This window comes from Arctopsyche grandis, chromosome 6 (assembly GCF_051622035.1).
Source record: "Arctopsyche grandis isolate Sample6627 chromosome 6, ASM5162203v2, whole genome shotgun sequence".
In the NCBI taxonomy this organism is placed as follows: Eukaryota; Metazoa; Arthropoda; class Insecta; order Trichoptera; family Hydropsychidae; genus Arctopsyche; species Arctopsyche grandis.
The window spans coordinates 33,995,760-34,016,581 of record NC_135360.1 but is presented as its reverse complement, the minus strand read 5'-3'; the positions used below and the strand labels follow the sequence as shown (position 1 = coordinate 34,016,581).

General features: G+C 35.7%; 3 protein-coding genes across 3 annotated transcripts; 1 reads left to right on the top strand and 2 right to left on the bottom strand.

Moving 5' to 3' along the window:
• Positions 1 to 1,361: 1,361 nt before the first annotated feature.
• On the top strand, positions 1,362 to 3,313 carry LOC143912882 (glutathione S-transferase theta-1-like). The gene is made up of 6 exons (XM_077432324.1): positions 1,362 to 1,596; positions 1,706 to 1,826; positions 1,909 to 1,996; positions 2,531 to 2,681; positions 2,768 to 2,951; positions 3,025 to 3,313. Exons 2-6 carry the CDS (start codon positions 1,715 to 1,717, stop codon positions 3,180 to 3,182), a joined length of 693 nt encoding a protein of 230 aa, XP_077288450.1. The 5' UTR covers positions 1,362 to 1,596; positions 1,706 to 1,714; the 3' UTR covers positions 3,183 to 3,313.
• Positions 3,314 to 4,148: 835 nt separating this feature from the next.
• Positions 4,149 to 9,126, bottom strand: LOC143912698 (uncharacterized). The gene is made up of 3 exons (XM_077431996.1): positions 7,545 to 9,126; positions 5,858 to 7,458; positions 4,149 to 5,280 (listed from the first exon to the last, which is right to left on the bottom strand). Exons 1-3 carry the CDS (start codon positions 7,659 to 7,661, stop codon positions 5,208 to 5,210), a joined length of 1,791 nt encoding a protein of 596 aa, XP_077288122.1. The 5' UTR covers positions 7,662 to 9,126; the 3' UTR covers positions 4,149 to 5,207.
• On the bottom strand, positions 4,604 to 19,398 carry LOC143912688 (uncharacterized). The gene is made up of 10 exons (XM_077431985.1): positions 19,183 to 19,398; positions 18,883 to 19,096; positions 13,425 to 14,186; positions 12,955 to 13,310; positions 12,767 to 12,871; positions 12,400 to 12,496; positions 9,158 to 9,844; positions 8,798 to 8,941; positions 5,123 to 5,207; positions 4,604 to 5,081 (listed from the first exon to the last, which is right to left on the bottom strand). The coding sequence occupies exons 1-10, from the start codon at positions 19,294 to 19,296 to the stop codon at positions 4,604 to 4,606; spliced, it is 3,042 nt and encodes a 1,013-aa protein (XP_077288111.1). The 5' UTR covers positions 19,297 to 19,398.
• Between the last annotated feature and the right edge of the window lie 1,424 nt (positions 19,399 to 20,822).

The following is a 20,822-nucleotide window of genomic DNA, read 5'->3' as shown; positions in this document are numbered from 1 at the left end:
TACCATATCTGGGGCATGTACTTACAGGTGAAAAGTACGGTCTACTGTACCTAATCATAAAAGGAAAAAAGAGGGTTGAAGAGGCGTATATAGAAGCGGTCTCCGTGACGGGACGGAATGTGAAATGCCGGAAAACGCAAATATCGGAAGGCAAAGATCGAAAATTGAAAGATCTGTGGAAAAGTGGAAAGATCATAAAAAAGGGTGCATGGTAAACGGTACATACTCACTTAATATGCGCGAGCAGGATACAACAGGAACAAGAGGAACAGGCTTTTCCTCCCGTATTTTGCGCGCGCACATTAATACGGGAGGAAAAGCCTGTTCCTCTTGCTCGCGCAAATTAAATGAGTATGTACTGTTTACCATGCACCTTTTTTTTTTGATCTTTCGATTTAAGATCTTTCGATTTTCGATCTTTGCCTTCCGATATTTGCGTTTTCCGGCATTTCACATTCCGGCCCGTGAGGTAGACCCATATAGAAGACAGATCTCCTGGCTCCGGAACATATAAAACTGGACAGGGATTAGAACAGTCGAGGTACTATTCAGACGTTTAGAAACACGTGTCCTGAAAACAGGTCAACATACGGATAAAACGCGTGTCCTGAAGACAAAGACATCTGCACACGACACGTCTAGAACTTCCGTATATAAATCGACGCAGCAGCCCCAGACGCCAAAGTGAACCTTTGGAGTTCGGCCAGCTCACTTCTCCGAAGCTCAACTTCTTCGTACATATGTAAGACAGGGAAGGTATGTTGACCGTATCCCGGTCTAACGAAACACATGTTGTGTAGTTTGAAAGAGGATCGTTTATTTTCGTTCAATTGGTACAATGGTTATTGTATGTACGAAGAGGTTTCTTCGGAGATGTGATCTAGCTGAACTCTAGAGGCTCACTCTGCCAGTGGAAGTTGCTGCGTTGGTTTATATACCTTGTGGCTTGAAATGTGTCGTGTGCATTTTCCTTTGTTCTTGGGTACTCGCGCTGACCTAGTTATGCTGCGATGGGTTCATACGCTTTCTTTGTTTCTAAGACACGTGTATGAGAAGCACGTGTCGACCTTTTTACGAGGCGAGCGTTTGCCATGCGTTAATGACTTTACAGACACGTGTTCTTCCTTTGTTCCCCGGGCACGGTCACAGGGATCGTTGCCCTTGAGTTTAGACAGGATCGATGATGAGATCGTTTGAGTTGTACTATATGCCTACACATACAATTACCATTGTAACAACTGAACATAAATAAGCGATCCTCTTACAAACACAAACGGTGTTTCCATAGGCCGGGAATCGGTCGAAACTTATCACCCGCCCTATATCCGTAACAAAAATTTTGTATTCAAAAATATAAATATATAAGAATGTGAGAGCAGAATACTAACTGACAATTGATGGCAGCATCATAGCTTTGGCCTAACGTGAAGAGGAGGCATTTTGAAAATAAGATTTTCCAGCACGGACACGGGCATGGACACAAATCGATCTGTCACGATGATCCCTATCCAAACTCCACTAAACTAATCAAGCCGGACTTTGACTGATTGTTCACTGTCAGATTTTGTGCAATATTATCGTCTGTCGCCGTTCGCTGTATGTTTTAATTTTGATTTGGTTGATTATTTATTTATCATGTTAAAATATTATTTCAGCATCGTACTGTGCGAATCTTCGTCACATAATGATATTATTGTTTTGACAGATTTGAATCATGTCTCTGAAGTATTATTACGACTTGATGTCACAGCCATCTAGAGCTCTTTACATATTATTAAAAGCGTCCAATGCAACGTTCGAATCAAAGCCGGTGGACATCCGCACTGGTATTCTGATTATGATTCTTCTTATAATTCTATCCAGTTTCCTTCTGTAAATGCATTTATATGATTTTCCATCGTATTTCAGGCGCACACTTGAGTGAGGAATTTACTAAGATCAACCGGTTCCAGAAACTTCCGTTGATCGACCACAACGGTTTCGTTTTAACCGAGAGGTATTTTGTTACGTTGAAATTGTTCTATTAAACCAGATTAGATTACTAAATTATGTAATTACACAATTGGTATACTACGTTTCAATTGGCTTAGGAATTTGATGAAAAGTTTTTTATTAAATATTGTTTTTTTTACTTTTACTTTTTCATTTGAGATATACCGCATACATGTTGTAACTTTCTGTAACTCGAATGAAACAAATCACAAATAAAAAGTCTACAAGACACTAGCAAAAATAATCATATGAATATGAAAAATGCTTTATTTTTAATAACAGGTTTGGACTTCATTACACTATTTAATTTTTTTGGGTTGTATTAATGATAAAACCATTTATTTTAAAACTTTAATTATTTCAGTACATGTATGGGCTTTTGCTTGTACATATTTGCTTTCGTTTAATATTAGTGTGTATGTCGATACATATATTATCAAGCTAAATGTAATGAAGCTTTTACGTATGATAGGCTTTAATGAATTAGGATGTAATTAGATAAGGAAAATTTTAAAATACACTTTTATTTTTGCTTCAGCGTTGCCATCATCAAATATTTGGAAAGACAGAAAATTGTCCCAGAATCACTTTATCCTAGTGAAAGTAAAGCTGAAGCTCGGGTGAATGAATTCTTAGCTTGGCAACATATCGGAATAAGAGCTCCTTGCGCTATATACTTCCGTTATTTGGTATTGTTTTCAAGCGTGTACTGTAAGATGGAGGACTTGTAAATTAAAAGTAATATTTCATTTTTTAATTGATCTTTAATTTTAAGGCCATTGATCCATTTTTGACTGGAAAACCCACAAAACCAGAAAAGGTGGAAGCTCAAAAGAAACGAATGGACACTGCATTGGATTTAGTAGAAGAAAAGTGGTTGGGCATGGGAAATAAATATATTGCTGGTGATAAGTTGTCGGTCGCTGATGTCTTTGGGTGCTGTGAAATCGAACAACCTAGTAATTTTTTCGAAACATCTAAAATGGGACATACATATTTGTAGAATATTTATATTAATGTTATTTTTTGTAGGAATGGTTGGATATGATCCAAAAGAAGGTAGACCCAATTTAGCAGCTTGGATGGATCGAGTAAAAGCCGAACTGAATCCGCATTATGATGAGGCGCATTCGATTGTGAATAAAATTGTTAAAAAGCAGGAGGCGAAGAAAAATTCGTCGAAACTCTGAAAATTTTTCTTTATAAACAAATGAGCTTTATATTTTTGTACCTATGTAAGCAATTTTAGGATGTAGAGAATTGGTTTTATGAGATTATGTTACATTTATATTTGTTGTGAATAAAATATTTTAAAAAAGCTAGCTGTGTATTTTATTTGGAAGTAAAATGAAGGAGCTATGGAAAAAGTCTTAAATACTGCTAAAAAGAGCCGTCGATATAATTTGTTTCGAGGATTATCCCCAGGTTAAGTTCAAGTAGGCTAAACAATGACCACCGAATTGGCTAAGTAACGGCACCCGGTCCCTTCTCAGGACTGACAGCGATAGCGTGGGACTGAGTGTCGTGGGAATGCATATCCGGGTACATGCCAAAATAATAGGGAAGTAACCGGACGTCGAAGATGCAGGGAGCGACCTGTCCTTTGTAAGCGGGGACTTAGGCGATGTCAAGGTATTCTGGACGGAGCACTAGCTGTGCGTGTATCTCCTTAATCACCAATAAATGCTGTGAAGCGACTTTGGTCTTTTACTTGGATCCTCCACCCATCCCTACACAACAATACCATACGGTTCCGCTACAAATCACTCACGAACTTAACACTCCAATGGCGTTATGCGCACGAAATTCATCGACAAATCACTCACGGCCATTACACTCCCAGATAAATCACTCATGCGACAAAACGCTCACAGAATTATTAAAATAGTGTACAAAAGCGTTATTTTTTTAACACAATGATTATTCCAAAACTCAATTAAACGTATCGTGACTAATTAAAAAACTATAAAGACGGATCAAGAAAAATAAACTACCTCTCCACTACTGCTGCATCTTTCACTCCGATCTCCACATCCACGTTACATTATCATACATGTATTATTTAAGTTTGTTCGCCACTTGCGCGCAACATCGGTGTATGTATTGTGGTGTTGTGTGACAGGAACGAGTAGGACAAAAATTAAATACACAATTCAGATATGCTTATATTTTATTTCCAATTGCAGTTCGTATTAATGTGATTCAAAAATTGACGTGTTTTGAGATTAGTCTCGTATTATAAACACAAAATACTAATGTTCACTCATTATTATTTGTGAGATCTTAAATGTACCAAAAAACCAAATTTTTGAGTAAATGATTTTAAACCAATATCACATTTGACGGCCTGAAAACCAGACTGGTACAAGCGACCAAAAGGAGATAATCAAATGTTTGTGTATAATTTTTATTACAAAATTACTAAAATAAATCTCAACATAGTCCTTACATAATAAAATACTTCTGACATGAAAAGAGTTACATACAATTATCTATCTCAAAAAATTAAAAATAAAATCACGTATACCACTATGACTCGCAAAAATCTAAAAATATAACCCTGTGGTTCATAATAATAATAAATTTTTGGGAACAAGTTTAATTATTTATATCAGGTATATATATAGTCGAGAATGCTTTCTTCATCTGTGTCCACCACCGGTGCATCAGTTTGTCTTCGTGGACGACCTCTGGGGCGGATATCAGCTGCTGAAGTCGTAGCTTGATTTTCGTCATACTTTAGCGACTTGTAAAAGTTATGGTGTATTACAGGAATGTAATCCAAAAGAGTCATCAAGTCCTTTATATTCTCTTGTTTCATATTAATTTGTGTGTCCCTTAGTTGAGGAAGACTCTCAGGAATGTTGCCTCTCTTGGCATCCATATTTATGTTTCTAAATTGTATGTATGTGTCCCAGGATTCTTTGAAAAACGTATTTTTTGGCTGCCGTTTTATGAATCTCATCCATCTAACCTTGAGGCAATTGACCTTTTTCTTTGCTGTGTAAAGTTTTCTATTAATTATTACTTTTGCTGTAGGATCTGTTGATACGAAATCTTCTTGTCGCAATTTTGTGCACACAAAATTTCTTTCAAAAACGATTTTCATCCAATCTTTGGGTACGTAAACATATTGATTTTTTTCTTTTTCTTCTCTATGTGAGAAAAGTCGGAATCATTCTCAAGATAGCTATGTCCAGATACCATAAACGGGTCTACCTCACGGGCCCGAATGTGAAACGCCCGAAAACGCAAATATCGGAAGGCATAGATCGAAAATCGAAAGATCTTAAGTCGAAAGATAAAAAAAGGTGCATGTTAAACGGTACATACTCACTTAATTTGCGCGAGCAGGATACAACAGGAACAAGAGGAACAGGCTTTTCCTCCCGTATTCTGCCCGCGCACATTTATACGGGAGGAAAAGCCTGTTCCTCTTGTTCCTGTTTTTTTTATCTTTCGACTTAAGATTTTTCGATTTTCGAAATTGAATGATTTTAAGCAAATGTCACATTTGTGTGGTTGTATCCCAGTATGCAATTTTTCATATTTCACAAGGCTAGATTTATAGATAAATCATTTTAAACAAATATCACATTTGTATTGTTGTACCCCAGTATGTAATTTTTCATGTGGCACGAGGCTAGATTTTTGACAAATTTCACGTCTTTTCCCCCGTGTGAGATCTTAAATGTAACACAAGATCATATTTTTGAGTAAATGATTTTAAACAAATATTACATTTTTATGGTTTTATCCCAGTATGCAATTTTTCATGTTTTACAAGGCTAGATTTATGAATAAATGATTTCAAACAAATTTCACATTTATGTGACATTTGTGAGGCTTTTCCCCCATGTGAGACCTTAGATGTATGACAAGACCAGATTTTCGAGCAAATGATTTTAAACAAATTTCACATTTATGTGATTTTATCCCAGTATGCAATTTTTCATGTGACACAAGGCTACATTTTCGAGTAAATGATTTTAAACAAATTTCACATTTATGTGATTTTATCCCAGTATGCAATATTTCATGTGACACAAGGCTACATTTTCGAGTAAATGATTTGAAACATATGTCACATTTATGTGGTTTTATCCCAGTGTGTAATTTTTTATGTTGCAACAGATGACTTTGGTGAGTAAACGATTTTAAACAAATGTCACACTTGTAAGGCTTTTCCCCCGTGTGAGACCTTATATGTACCACAACATCAGTTTTTCGATTAAATGATTTTAAACATATATCACATTTGTAAGGCTTTTCCCCCATGTGAGACCTTAGATGTATGACAAGATCAGATTTTCGAGCAAATGATTTCAAACAAATTTCACATTTATGTGATTTTATCCCAATATGCAATTTTTCATGTAATTGGAGGTACCATTTTTGAGTAAATGATTTTAAACATATGTTACATTTATGTGGTTTTATTCCATTGTGTGAGTTTTTATGTAGCACCAGATTCTTTGCTTGAGTATACGATTTTAAACAAATGTCACACTTGTAAGGCTTTTCCTCCGTGTGAGACCTTAAATGTAACTCAAGATTAGGTTTTCGAATAAATGATTTTAAACAAATGTCACACTTGTAAGGCGTTTCCCCCGTGTGAGTCCTTATATGTAACAGAAGATAATGATTTCGAGTAAATGATTTTAAACAAATATCACATTTGTATGATTTTATCCCAGTATGCAATTTTTCATGTGATTGGAGGCTGGATTTTTCAGTAAATGATTTTAAACAAATGTTACATTTATGTGGTTTTATCCCAGTGTGTAATTTTTCATGTTTCACAAGAGCACCTTTTTCAGTAAATGATTTTAAACAAATGTCACATTTGTAAGGCTTTTCCCCCTTGTGAGACCTTAAATGTACTACAAGAGTAGGTTTTAGAATAAATGATTTAAAACAAATTTCACATTTATGTGATTTTATCCCAATATGTGATTTTTCATGTGATTGGAGGCTGGATGATTGAGAAAATGATTTTAAACATTTATCACATTTGTAAGGCTTTTCCCCCGTGTGAGACCTTAGATGTATGACAAGTTCAAATTTTCGAGCAAATGATTTTAAACAAATTTCACATTTATGTGATTTTATCCCAGTATGCAATTTTTCATGTGTTCGGAGGCTGGATTTATGAGTAAATGATTTCACACAAATGTCACATTTGAACGGCTTTTCTATATTATGTAAAACAAGTTTAGATTTACTGAGAAATGTATGTGAACTAATCTCACAATTCTTTTGGTGAATTGTCGGTAATGAAGGCTCATCGTCCCGTATTACATCTTCCAACAAAATTTCTTCAGTCTTGATCTTCGAACAATCATCTAACCTCAGTTGGGCCTTTTCGTTGCTTCGAATACAAGCCTTTCGAAAGCCGATTAACAATTCCAGATTGGTCTTACACGAAAGACAGACCGTGTCCGGCAACCCATCGCCCCTTTTAACCTGCAGATGAAAAACAGTAGGATTGAGCGGTGAGAAGATTAACCAATTGGGTTAGCAATAAATGTAACCTGTAACCTGCAACAGACCTGAATTTGACAGCAGGTCCGAATGCGTTGCTCCAGACGCTCTGGATGAGACGGGGCGGTGAAGATCGAGACGGAAGTGTCGGCCGGAGCTGATCCAAGACAAAGCCTACACTCCATCGTCCCAGTATTTAATTCTTGGCAACGAGTGACTCGTCGCAACAGATGGACTGGGCTTCACTGAGGTCGTTCATATATCGATCGCCAAAAAGCGTTTGCATTCGCGATATATACCTCATTTACGGCCAGTACCTGGGGGGCTATCTCCAGGGTAATTGGACTATTCGTCACATTGGGGTGGTCACAAAGACAATTTTTGCCATGAAAATCACGAATGCACAATATTTGGCACTCAAGTTCTCGTTAGTATGATAGTTATCGTTAGTATGATGGACTTTTCGGCTGCCAGATATTCCGTTATAGAGATTTTAGTGACTTTGTGACGAGTAATTTGTGACCAGTAATCACCGAACCATCTCCAGAGTGCCAGCCGACCCTGTGGACCCCAAGACAAAGCCTGCACTCCATCGTCCCTGTATTTAATGCTGGCCAACGAGTGACTCGTCGCAACAGATCGACTGGGCTTCGCTTGCTATTTTTTAGTGACACTTTTGTCTAAATTTGGTACTATGTAGTTTTACCAACTTTCAGGTAAGTGGGCAACTGCTCACTGACAACTCGTACCCAATTAGTTGCACAGAGGCAATTCCTCAAAAGCTGACGACAGTGGCAAACAGGGCTGGTGAGAAGGGTCACAGGAAATGCAAATAATCAGGGCCCAGATTGAGAAAAGTGGTAAACGGATTATTCCACCAAAAGCGATTTCGCGCAAGTCACTAAAATCTCGATCACGGTACATCTCCCACTTGCTATTGGGCAAATTGTACTCTCAAACCTTTTCTAAAAACATCTCTACGTGCGAAAAATGGGTCCCATGTTGAAACGCGCAGGTGGCGTTCAGGTGTTTTCCAGGAATATGATAATAAGGAAAACCGCGGACTCACCTGGAATTTGTCGTAGGAGTTCTTCCAGTCTAGAGCTAACGATTGATAAGAATTTAAAAAATATTTTTCCACATGCATTAACTTTAATATCTATTTTTTTTTACAAACCTCCTTTGCGTTTCACTTACGATTACAATTCAGGAAAAAATTTGCCTCTTATTCGATCGTTTTCATACATTGCCCTATTGCTCATTTTGGTCATCAATATAAGTAAATGGATCCTCCGCCATTATCTTCTTCTTCTTCATGTGCCATGTCCTCCTAGAACGTCGGCAACTAGATGTCCCATTCGTACTTTATCAATGGCTGCTCGGAATAGTGCTCGGGTGCTGAGGCCGTACCACTGCCGAAGATTCTTTAGCCATGATGTTTTCCGCCTGCTCCGACTGCGTTGGCCTACGATTTTCCCCTGGATTATAAGGCGCAGGAGATCGTATTTTTCATTTCGCATCACGTGTCCGAAGTACTCCAATTTACGCCTTTTCACACTTTTGAGCACTTCGACATGTTTTCCCATCAGGGCAAGCACCTCGGCATTGGTGCGACGCGCCATCCATGAGATTCTCAGCATCCTTCTGTATGTCCACATCTCAAATGCCTATAATTTCTTACATGTGGCATCCGTCAGGGTCCATGCTTCTGTTCCATACAGAAGGATGCTGAAAACGTAGCATCGTAGAAGTCTCAGTCGAAGTGTTATACTGAGATCACGTGTGGTTAGGACTTTTTTCAATTTCAAGAATGTAGCTCTTGCTTGCTCCACTCTAACGCGAATTTCCTTTCCACTTTCACACGTTTCACCCAGATAGAACCCAAGATATCTAAAACCATCCACTCTCTCCACCACGCTGTTATTGATCTGTAAATGAGAGCTGACCATATTGTGCGCTGACTTGCTGAATATCATCCATTTGGTATTTTTTGTATTCAGTTTCAACCCCGCCCTAGAGCTATGCACAACAACTGCGTCCAGTGTTGCCTGTAAGTCGTTGAAGTTCGTGGTCAGTAGTACTGTATCATCCGCGTACCGAATGTTATTAATTACTGTGCCATTTATTTTAATTCCGGAATCTATCTCTTCCAAGGCTTCAGCAATAATATTTTCTGAATATAAATAGCACACATCCTTGCCAAACTCCCTTCTTACGCTCTCTGTTGTATCACGATCGACGCGTAATACGGCCGTCTGATTCCAGTAGAGATTACCAATTAGCCGAATATCTCTTTTGTCTAACCCTATCTGCGATAGTATTTCAATTAGTTTATTATGTCGCACATTATCATATGCCTTTTCGTAGTCTATGAAACAGGCATATACATCGACGTTCATATCCAGACATCGCTGCGTTAACACCTGTATTCTAAATAATGCTTCTCTTGTACCGAAATTATGCCATTATGATAGAGATAAAATATCGTTTAAGACGCGTTTGAAGTTTGCAAATTTGAAATCTGGGTGACGTCTATGTAGTTTTAAGTTTTATACATAGATGGCGGTAGTAAAATAAAATTATTATTTTAATCACAACGTTTATTTCGTTTATATGTTTTTATTTTTGCTTTTTGTTACAATATTTTTACACCAACATACATAGTTTGCTATTTATGTTATAGCAATGATAATTTACTGTTCAATGTACGTATTATAAAATATTAAATATACATGTATGTAGTATCAGACTGTTTTTTGCATTTTGTTTGTGCATTTTTTGTAATGTTTTTTTAAAAAACAAGTTTATTTTTTTTATATTTTATAATTCAATAAGGTATGTATATGCAAAGTATATTTTCCATTTTTATTTTGATGATAAATTTTTTTATTGAAAAAAAATTCAATTTGACCAATGCTTGCCTGCCCCACACAAGAAAAAGCTGAAATGACGTCCCTGATACTGCTGTAAAGGTATGAACAGAATATGCTGGCTACTGCTGTTTGCCGTACGTAACGGACACATTACGGATAACATGAACAGACCCAAAATGTACCAAAGAATACTTTTCACACCCAAAAATTGGTCACGGGAAAACTGGTCACACCCAAAAATTGTTAAATGTCAAACCACCAGTTTTTAATTTTTGGGTGTGACCAATTTTCTTGCGACCAGTTTTAGTTATCCTGTTATCGATTCACATTTGACCAGTAATCATCGAACCGTCTTAAATACCACATGTATGTAAAATGGTTTTAAGGTTATAGGACGGGTTAAAGGTTATTTACGTTTACTCACGGCCATTACACTCACAGATAAATCACTCACATATATTAAAATCACTCACGCGACATAACGCTCACGGAATTATTAAAATAGCGTACAAAAACGTTATTTTTTTTTTTACACAATAATTATTCCAAAACTCAATTAAACGTATCGTGATTAATTAACACACTATAACGACGGATCAAGAAAAATAAACTACCTCTCCACTACTGCTGCATCTTTAACTTCGATCTCGGAAACTTTCCTCATCATCCACGTTACATTATCATACATGTATTATTTAAGTTTGTTCGCCACTTGCGCGAATAAAGAATTGCAGACGAACGGTTTGAATAAAAAAACAATTTATTTTAATATTCGGTACAAGAGTTGATTACGGACTAACTTAAATTCTAACAATATTGAGTTTATATACTCTTTAGCAAACAAAGAATGTGTTGAAGACACGTGTTGTACAATCTTGGTTAGTCAGTGCATGGGTGTGGTGGAATATAATGGTTTTATTCATAATCAATGTGTGTCAGAAATCAATAATCAGTAATTCATAAGTGTTTCATTAATCAATGGTGCTTTCATAAAATTAGGCGTGTCTTATCTCTACTGGTTAGTCGTTTGTTCTTTATATTAATCATGTGACAACGAAGGAGTCATATGATGACGTCGTAGAAATGACGAATTTGCGAGTACATGAGTACAATGGTAGAGGGTTATCTTCAGCCTTTAAGGGCGGTTTCAGACTAGCGTTTTATGCGCGCGTATAATCTCGTTTTTTGAAGTGCTTGTAGACGCGTATAGGCGCGTCGTTTTCCATGCGCGCAACTCGTACGAGCGTAGACGCGCTTATAAGCTCGTATTATCCATGTTGATACTAAATCACCACTACCGGTTGGAGCGAACACGCTGGAATAAGCCCGTGAATGCGAGTCCGGTTTTTTGAAGCGCGAAATGTAGCGCGCGTATGCAGAAAAATACGCTAGTCTGAAACCGCCCTAACTCGCGCAACGTTGTTGTATGTGGTATTGTGTGACAGGAACGAGTAGGACAAAAATTAAATACACAATTCTGGTATGCTTATATTTTATTTCCAACTGCAGTTCGTATCAATGTGATTCAAAAATTGACATGTTTTGAGATTAGTCTCGAATTTTAAACACAAAACACTAGTCACAAATAATAATGTTCATTCATTATTATTTGTGAGATCTTAAATGTACCAAAAAACCAAATTTTTGAGTAAATGATTTTAAACAAATATCACATTTATATATTGTAGTTGTATCCCAGTATGCAATTTTTCATTAACCACTAAGTTAGATTTTCGAGTAAATGATTTTAAACAAATTTCACACTTGTAAGGCTTTTCCCCCGTGTGAGACCTTAAATGTACCACAAGATCAGGTTTTCGAGTAAATGATTTTGAAAAAATGTCACACTTGCAAAGTTTTTCCAATATAAACATAATCCTTATATATCATATAATATTAAATTACTAAAAGAAATCTCAAAAAATTAAAAATAAAATCACTTATACCACTATGACTCGCCAAAATCTAAAAATATAACCCTGTGGTTCACAATAATTATAAATTTTTGGGAACGAGTTTAATTATTTATATCAGGTATAGTCGAGAATGCTTTCTTCATCAGTGTCCACCACCGGTGCATCAGTTTGTCTTCGTGGACGGATATCAGCTGCTGAAGTCGTAGCTTGATTTTCGTCATACTCTAGCGACTTATAAAAGTTATGGTGTATTACAGGAATGTAATCTAAAAGAGCCATCAAGTCCTTTTTTTTTTTTAATTTGTCTGTCTCTTAGTTGAGGAAGACTCTCAGGAATGTTACCTCTCTTGGCATCCATATTTATGTTTCTAAATTGTATGGATTGGCCAAGGATTCTTTGAAAAACATATTTTTTGGCTGCCGTTTTATGAATCTCATCCATCTTATCTAGAGCCAATTGACTTTTTTCTTTGCCGTGTAAATTTTTCTATTAATTATTACTTTTGCTATCGGATCTGTTGTTACGAAATCTTCTTGTTGCAATTTTGTGCACACAAAATTTCTTTCGAAAACTATTTTCATCCAACTATTTTTAATTTTTCTTCTCTATGTGAGAAAAGTCGGAATTATTCTAGTCCAGATACCATAAACTTATGATCTGCAATAGAAATATTTGTGTTTGCAATTACGTACATCCATAGCCGGGAGATGGTTTGATTGCGATTCTGACCGCCACAACTGTCACTGTATGCGATCAAATCCTTGCAGTCATTTGGTAGAACGCTTGTAATATATTTTAAGAGATAAGAAGCCTCCCTTGAAGCGGTGTTTTCACCCCACATATACATGTAAGCGTCACCAGTTTTACAATCATAAGTCCAGAATTGTCTTTTATAATAAATCAAATTGGTTTGCAAGAAAGGAGTTGATGATGTTTTTTCGCAATCAAATGTAATGTAAACATTTTCATTTTCACTATCAAGTTTTTTTGCAGAATGTGTTCGTTCAACTTCAGAAAGATGATCATCTTTTTGTTGTTTTATTACTGCTTATTTTTCCAAATCTTTTTCAAGTTTATAAAGATTTTCCAATCTATCGCATGTGTTGCATGTATCGTTTCGAAGTTAGTAAAATTATAAATTAAAATTTGTGTTGTAAAATTCTCTTCGGTAAATTGGTTCTTTAACAGTTTGTCCACCGTCAGATGTAATTTTATCTTTATACAGAGAGTACATTTTTGATACTGATAACTCTGGTGACAAATATTTTCTGTGCGGTGCACTTTTATGAGAATAGTGTCTCTTATACATAGGAAAACTGTTAATATGTGCTCTCACTTCCAAAAGCTTATCTTCTGTAATTTTATTTCCTGGTGCATGCTTGCCACGGTTGTCTGATATAAAAGTACCGTCCAAGGGTGTCTGTGAAGAAGCTGCATATGTGAACCTCCTGTTAGAAATTGTTAGAGTTTTCAAAAAAAAGTCTTTGCACACCCTTTTAGAATTCATGTAAATTTCTGTACTTTTCTTTTTCTTACCAATCGAACGTTTTGGCCTTTTTATTTGCACGGCATAGCGGATAAAATTTGTCTGGGCTTGCCAGTTACCTAATTTCCAAAACTCGCTATGTAAAAGTTTACGTTCATCTTCAGTAAACGAGTCACACTGGTATCGACATTTGTGGGTAAATGCTGATAAAGTTTTGCCTGGAACTGTAACCCCCTTCGAAGACACATACTCCATTCCTGAGTTGCGCTTTTGTTTCCTTATGTTTTTTTTCCAGTTTACAGGGTCTCTCTTTCTCTTGCGTGATCGGATCGGAACATCAGAAGGAATTTCTTCATTGTCATTTTCAGTTGCTGTCACCACATTGGTTAAAGAAGTCTGCAAATCCAGGGCTCCACTAACACTGCACGACACATCTGTTGCAGAAACAGACAAATTATGGTCATCATAAGAGTCATACTGGTATAAGTGATATATCTCATACTATAGAGTCATACTGGTATAAGTGATATATGATATATGTATAATTGATGAGTATATTATTTTCGTTATGTATTAATTGTTATTTTGTTTTTTTTGTGTTATATTTTTTGACCATTGTGGCGCTTTAGGAATTCCTGTTATGCCACAATGGTCTGTTTAGAATAAAATAAATAAATAAATCTCGAATAAAATCCCCAAAAAGGTAATTCATAAATTAGTAGAATATAATATAGATATTCATTTAAAAAAAATTGAGCTAAAAAAAGAAAAACTTTATATATTTATACTTTATATATTTTTGACAGTTTGAAGTATTGCAAACAAACTTCATACAAAATTGTACGAATTAGAGTTCATGTCAAGTTTATATTTTGAACCGATTTTCATTATTTTCTTATACGATAAGATAAGTATACAGTACACACATACCTGCAACAGAATCGTCATTATCAATCTTAAAAATATTAAAATCCATTAATGGTGTCGACTCTCGACACTTGTATCATTATGGTTCATATTTGTTAGCTTCATATAACGTCACTTGACACATTCGCTCATAAATGGCGTTATTATTGATAATTTACTTCGATCTCTTTACGAATAAATAATTTAAAACAAATTTCACACTTGAAGGTTTTTCGCCCATGTGAGACCTTAAATGTACCACAAGATGAGGTTTTCGATTGAAATGATTTTAAAAAAATGTCACATTTGTGGTTTTATCCCGGTAGGCTTTTCCCCATGTGAGATCTTAAATATAACACGAGGCTAGTTTTTTTGATTTTAAGTAAATGTCACATTTGTGTGGTTGTATCCCAGTATGCAATTTTTCAAGTTTCACAAGGCTAGATTTATAGATAAATCATTTTAAACAAATATCACATTTGTATTTTTGTATCCCAGTATGTAATTTTTCATGTGACACGAGGCTAGATTTTTGACAAAATGATTTTAAACAAATTTCACGTGTGAGATCTTAAATGTACCACAAGATCAGTTTTTCGAGTAAATGATTTTAAACAAATATCACATTTGTATGATTTTATCCCAGTATGCAATTTTTCATGTGACACAAGGCTATATTTTCGAGTAAATGATTTGAAACATATGTCACATTTATGTGGTTTTATCCAGTGTGTAATTTTTTATGTTGCACCAGATGACTTCTGTGAGTAAACGATTTTAAACAAATGTCACATTTATGTGGTTTTATCCCAGTGTGTAATACTTTATGTTGCACCAGATTACTTGTATGAGTAAACGATTTTAAACAAATGTCACACTTGTAAGGCTTTTCCCCCGTGTGAGACCATATATGTACCACAAGATCAGTTTTTCGAGTAAATGATTTTAAACATATATCACATTTGTAAGGCTTTTCCCCCGTGTGAGACCTTAGATGTATGACAAGATCAGATTTTCGAGCAAATGATTTTAAACAAATATCGCATTTGTATGATTTTATCCCAGTATGCAATTTTTCATGTGACACAAGGCTATATTTTCGAGTAAATGATTTGAAACATATGTCACATTTATGTGGTTTTATCCCAGTGTGTAATATTTTATGTTGCACCAGATGACTTCTGTGAGTAAACGATTTTAAACAAATGTCACACTTGTAAGGCTTTTCCCCCGTGTGAGACCTTAAATGTACCACAAGATCAGTTTTTCGAGTAAATGATTTTAAACAAATATCACATTTGTATGATTTTATCCCAGTATGCAATTTTTCATGTGACACAAGGCTATATTTTCGAGTAAATGATTTTAAACATACGTCACATTTATGTGGTTTTATCCCAGTGTGTAATTTTTTATGTTGCACTAGATGACTTCTGTGAGTAAACGATTTTAAACAAATGTCACATTTATGTGGTTTTATCCCAGTGTGTAATACTTTATGTTGCACCAGATTACTTGTTTGAGTAAACGATTTTAAACAAATGTCACACTTGTAAGGCTTTTCCCCCGTGTGAGACCTTATATGTATCACAAGATCAGTTTTTCGAGTAAATGATTTTAAACAAATTTCACATTTATGTGATTTTATCCCAGTATGTGATTTTTCATGTGATTGGAGGCTGGATGATTGAGAAAATGATTTTAAACATATATCACATTTGTAAGGCTTTTCCCCCGTGTGAGACCTTAGATGTATGACAAGTTCAGATTTTCGAGCAAATGATTTTAAACAAATATCGCATTTGTATGATTTTATCCCAGTATTCAATTTTTCATGTGACACAAGGCTATATTTTCGAGTAAATGATTTGAAACATATGTCACATTTATGTGGTTTTATCCCAGTGTGTAATATTTTATGTTGCACCAGATGACTTCTGTGAGTAAACGATTTTAAACAAATGTCACACTTGTAAGGCTTTTCCCCCGTGTGAGACCTTATATGTACCACAAGATCAGTTTTTCGAGTAAATGATTTTAAACAAATATCACATTTGTATGATTTTATCCCAGTATGCAATTTTTCATGTGACACAAGGCTATATTTTCGAGTAAATGATTTTAAACATACGTCACATTTATGTGGTTTTATCCCAGTGTGTAATTTTTTATGTTGCACCAGATGACTTCTGTGAGTAAACGATTTTAAACAAATGTCACATTTATGTGGTTTTATCCCAGTGTGTAATACTTTATGTTGCACCAGATTACTTGTTTGAGTAAACGATTTTAAACAAATGTCACACTTGTAAGGCTTTTCCCCCGTGTGAGACCTTATATGTACCACAAGATCAGTTTTTCGAGTAAATGATTTTAAACAAATATCACATTTGTATGATTTTATCCCAGTATGCAATTTTTCATGTGACACAAGGCTATATTTTCGAGTAAATGATTTTAAACATACGTCACATTTATGTGGTTTTATCCCAGTGTGTAATTTTTTATGTTGCACCAGATGACTTCTGTGAGTAAACGATTTTAAACAAATGTCACATTTATGTGGTTTTATCCCAGTGTGTAATACTTTATGTTGCACCAGATTACTTGTTTGAGTAAACGATTTTAAACAAATGTCACACTTGTAAGGCTTTTCCCCCGTGTGAGACCTTATATGTACCACAAGATCAGTTTTTCGAGTAAATGATTTTAAACAAATATCACATTTGTATGATTTTATCCCAGTATGCAATTTTTCATGTGACACAAGGCTATATTTTCGAGTAAATGATTTTAAACATACGTCACATTTATGTGGTTTTATCCCAGTGTGTAATTTTTTATGTTGCACCAGATGACTTCTGTGAGTAAACGATTTTAAACAAATGTCACATTTATGTGGTTTTATCCCAGTGTGTAATACTTTATGTTGCACCAGATTACTTGTTTGAGTAAACGATTTTAAACAAATGTCACACTTGTAAGGCTTTTCCCCCGTGTGAGACCTTATATGTACCACAAGATCAGTTTTTCGAGTAAATGATTTTAAACAAATATCACATTTGTATGATTTTATCCCAGTATGCAATTTTTCATGTGACACAAGGCTATATTTTCGAGTAAATGATTTTAAACATACGTCACATTTATGTGGTTTTATCCCAGTGTGTAATTTTTTATGTTGCACCAGATGACTTCTGTGAGTAAACGATTTTAAACAAATGTCACATTTATGTGGTTTTATCCCAGTGTGTAATACTTTATGTTGCACCAGATTACTTGTTTGAGTAAACGATTTTAAACAAATGTCACACTTGTAAGGCTTTTCCCCCGTGTGAGACCTTATATGTACCACAAGATCAGTTTTTCGAGTAAATGATTTTAAACAAATATCACATTTGTATGATTTTATCCCAGTATGCAATTTTTCATGTGACACAAGGCTATATTTTCGAGTAAATGATTTTAAACATACGTCACATTTATGTGGTTTTATCCCAGTGTGTAATTTTTTATGTTGCACCAGATGACTTCTGTGAGTAAACGATTTTAAACAAATGTCACATTTATGTGGTTTTATCCCAGTGTGTAATACTTTATGTTGCACCAGATTACTTGTTTGAGTAAACGATTTTAAACAAATGTCACACTTGTAAGGCTTTTCCCCCGTGTGAGACCTTATATGTACCACAAGATCAGTTTTTCGAGTAAATGATTTTAAACAAATATCACATTTGTATGATTTTATCCCAGTATGCAATTTTTCATGTGACACAAGGCTATATTTTCGAGTAAATGATTTTAAACATACGTCACATTTATGTGGTTTTATCCCAGTGTGTAATTTTTTATGTTGCACCAGATGACTTCTGTGAGTAAACGATTTTAAACAAATGTCACATTTATGTGGTTTTATCCCAGTGTGTAATACTTTATGTTGCACCAGATTACTTGTTTGAGTAAACGATTTTAAACAAATGTCACACTTGTAAGGCTTTTCCCCCGTGTGAGACCTTATATGTATCACAAGATCAGTTTTTCGAGTAAATGATTTTAAACAAATTTCACATTTATGTGATTTTATCCCAGTATGCAATTTTTCATGTGATCGGAGGCTGGATTTTTGAGTAAATGATTTCACACAAATGTCACATTTGAACGGCTTTTCTATATTATGTAAAACAAGTTTAGATTTACTGAGAAATGTATGTGAACTAATCTCACAATTCTTTTGGTGAATTGTCGGTAATGAAGGCTCATCGTCCCGTATTACATCTTCCAACAAAATTTCTTCAGTCTTGATCTTCGAACAATCATCTAACCTCAGTTGGGCCTTTTCGTTGCTTCGAAAACAAGCCTTTCGAAAGCCGATTAACAATTCCAGATTGGTCTTACACGAAAGACAGACCGTGTCCGGCAACCCGTCGCCCCTTTTAACCTGCAGATGAAAAACAGTAGGATTGAGCGGTGAGAAGATTAACCAAATGGGTTCACAATAGTTGTAACGTGTAAGAAGCAACCGACCTGAATTTGACAGCAGGTCCGAATGCGTTGCTCCAAACGCTCTGGATGAGAATCGCCGAAGATCGAGACGGAAGTATCGGCCGGAGCTGATCCAAGACAAAGCCTGCACTCCATCGTCCCTGTATTTAATGCTGGCCAACGAGTGACTCGTCGCAACAGATCGCCTGGGATTCGCTTGCTATTTTTTAGTGACACTTTTGTCTAAATTTGGTACTACGTAGTTTTACCAACTTTCAGGTAAGTGGGCAACTGCTCACTGACAACTCGTACCCAATTAGTTGCACAGAGGCAATTTCTCAAAAGCTGACGACAGTGGCAAACAGGGCTGGTGAGAAGGGTCACAGGAAATACAAATAATCAGGGCCCAGAAAAGTGGTAAACGGACTATTCCGCAAAAAGCGATTTCGTGCAAGTAACTAAAATCTCGATCACGGTACATCTCCCACTTGCTATTGGGCAAATTGTACTCTCAAACCTTTTCTAAAAACATCTCTACGTGCGAAAAATGGGTCCCATGTTGAAACGCGCAGGTGGCGTTCAGGTGTTTTCCAGGAATATGATAATAAGGAAAACCGCGGACTCACCTGGAATTTGACGTAGGAGTTCTTCCAGTCTAGAGCTAACGATTGATAAGAATTTAAAAAATATTTTTCCACATGCATTAACTTTAATCTCTATTTTTATTTTTATCACAATGTTTATTTCGTTTATAAATTTCTATTTTTGCTTTTTGTTACAATATTTTTACACCAACATACATAGTTTGATATTTATATTATAGCAATGATAATTTCCTGATCAATGTACGTATTATAAAATATTAAATACACATGTACATATGTAGTATCAGAAAAAATGTTTTTTGCATTTTGTTTGTGCATTTTTTGTAATTTATTTTTCAAAAACAAGCTTTGTTCAGATGTTAAATGATACTTGTCTGATGGTTGGCTTTCGTGGCCTTACGACCCACTAGTTGCCGATGTTTTGGTGTTGAGCGCCAAACGCCGCCGCTTCAACATTGTGTTTTTACGTGGCTCGCTCCTCGCCACCGAATCACCAGGTAGAGGCTGGTGATGTTTGACGATACTTGGAGACCAGCTCCAGTATCCGTCCGGTGTGCACCAGAGGAAGCCTGGTCTGTCTTCATACCGAAGGCAGACAACTCTGCTACGCGTGGCTCTTTGTTTACTCCCCCCCCCCCCCCCTCTTGTTTTCTCTGTTTGCTCTATGTAAATTCTCAAATATATTCATCATATACAGCTTTACGACCTGTTTTTGATTACATATAATTTCCCGCCACTCTCCCGTATCACACTCTAAAGGTATGAACAGAATATGCTGGCTACTGCAGTTTGCCGTACGTAACGGAAACATTACGGATAACATGAACAGACCCAAAATGTACCAAAGAATACTTTTCACACCCAAAAATTGTTAATTGTTAAAACCACCAATTTTTAACTTTTGAGTGTGACCAGTTTACTCGTGACCAATTTTTGTATGTGACCAGTTTTCTCGTGACCAATTTTTGGGTGTGACCATTTTTCTTGCGGCCAGTTTTAGTGTGACGGGTGATTAGAACCCTGTGGAACACCAGAGCAGGTTGGGTATTCAACAGAAGAATAAATTCCATATTTCAC

Bases quoted from the DNA above. Each gene is read 5' to 3' on its own strand.
- LOC143912698 (XM_077431996.1), bottom strand. From the start codon at position 7,661: ATGGAGTGTAGGCTTTGTCTTGGATCAGCTCCGGCCGACACTTCCGTC. The intron at 7,459-7,544 runs GTCTGTTGCAGG...TTTCATCTGCAG, and splicing joins GGACCTGCTGTCAAATTCAG to GTTAAAAGGGGCGATGGGTT. The intron at 5,281-5,857 runs GTCTCACATGGG...TTTCGACTTAAG, and splicing joins GGTCTTGTCATACATCTAAG to ATCTTTCGATTTTCGATCTA.
- LOC143912882 (XM_077432324.1), top strand. From the start codon at position 1,715: ATGTCTCTGAAGTATTATTACGACTTGATGTCACAGCCATCTAGAGCT. The intron at 1,997-2,530 runs GTATTTTGTTAC...TTTTTGCTTCAG, and splicing joins GGTTTCGTTTTAACCGAGAG to CGTTGCCATCATCAAATATT. The intron at 2,682-2,767 runs GTATTGTTTTCA...TTTAATTTTAAG, and splicing joins CTATATACTTCCGTTATTTG to GCCATTGATCCATTTTTGAC.
- LOC143912688 (XM_077431985.1), bottom strand. From the start codon at position 19,296: ATGGAGTGCAGGCTTTGTCTTGGATCAGCTCCGGCCGATACTTCCGTC. The intron at 13,311-13,424 runs TTTACAACACAA...AAAAATAAGCAG, and splicing joins ACCAATTTACCGAAGAGAAT to TAATAAAACAACAAAAAGAT. The intron at 8,942-9,157 runs GTAAGAAATTAT...GGAAAATCGTAG, and splicing joins GACCCTGACGGATGCCACAT to GCCAACGCAGTCGGAGCAGG.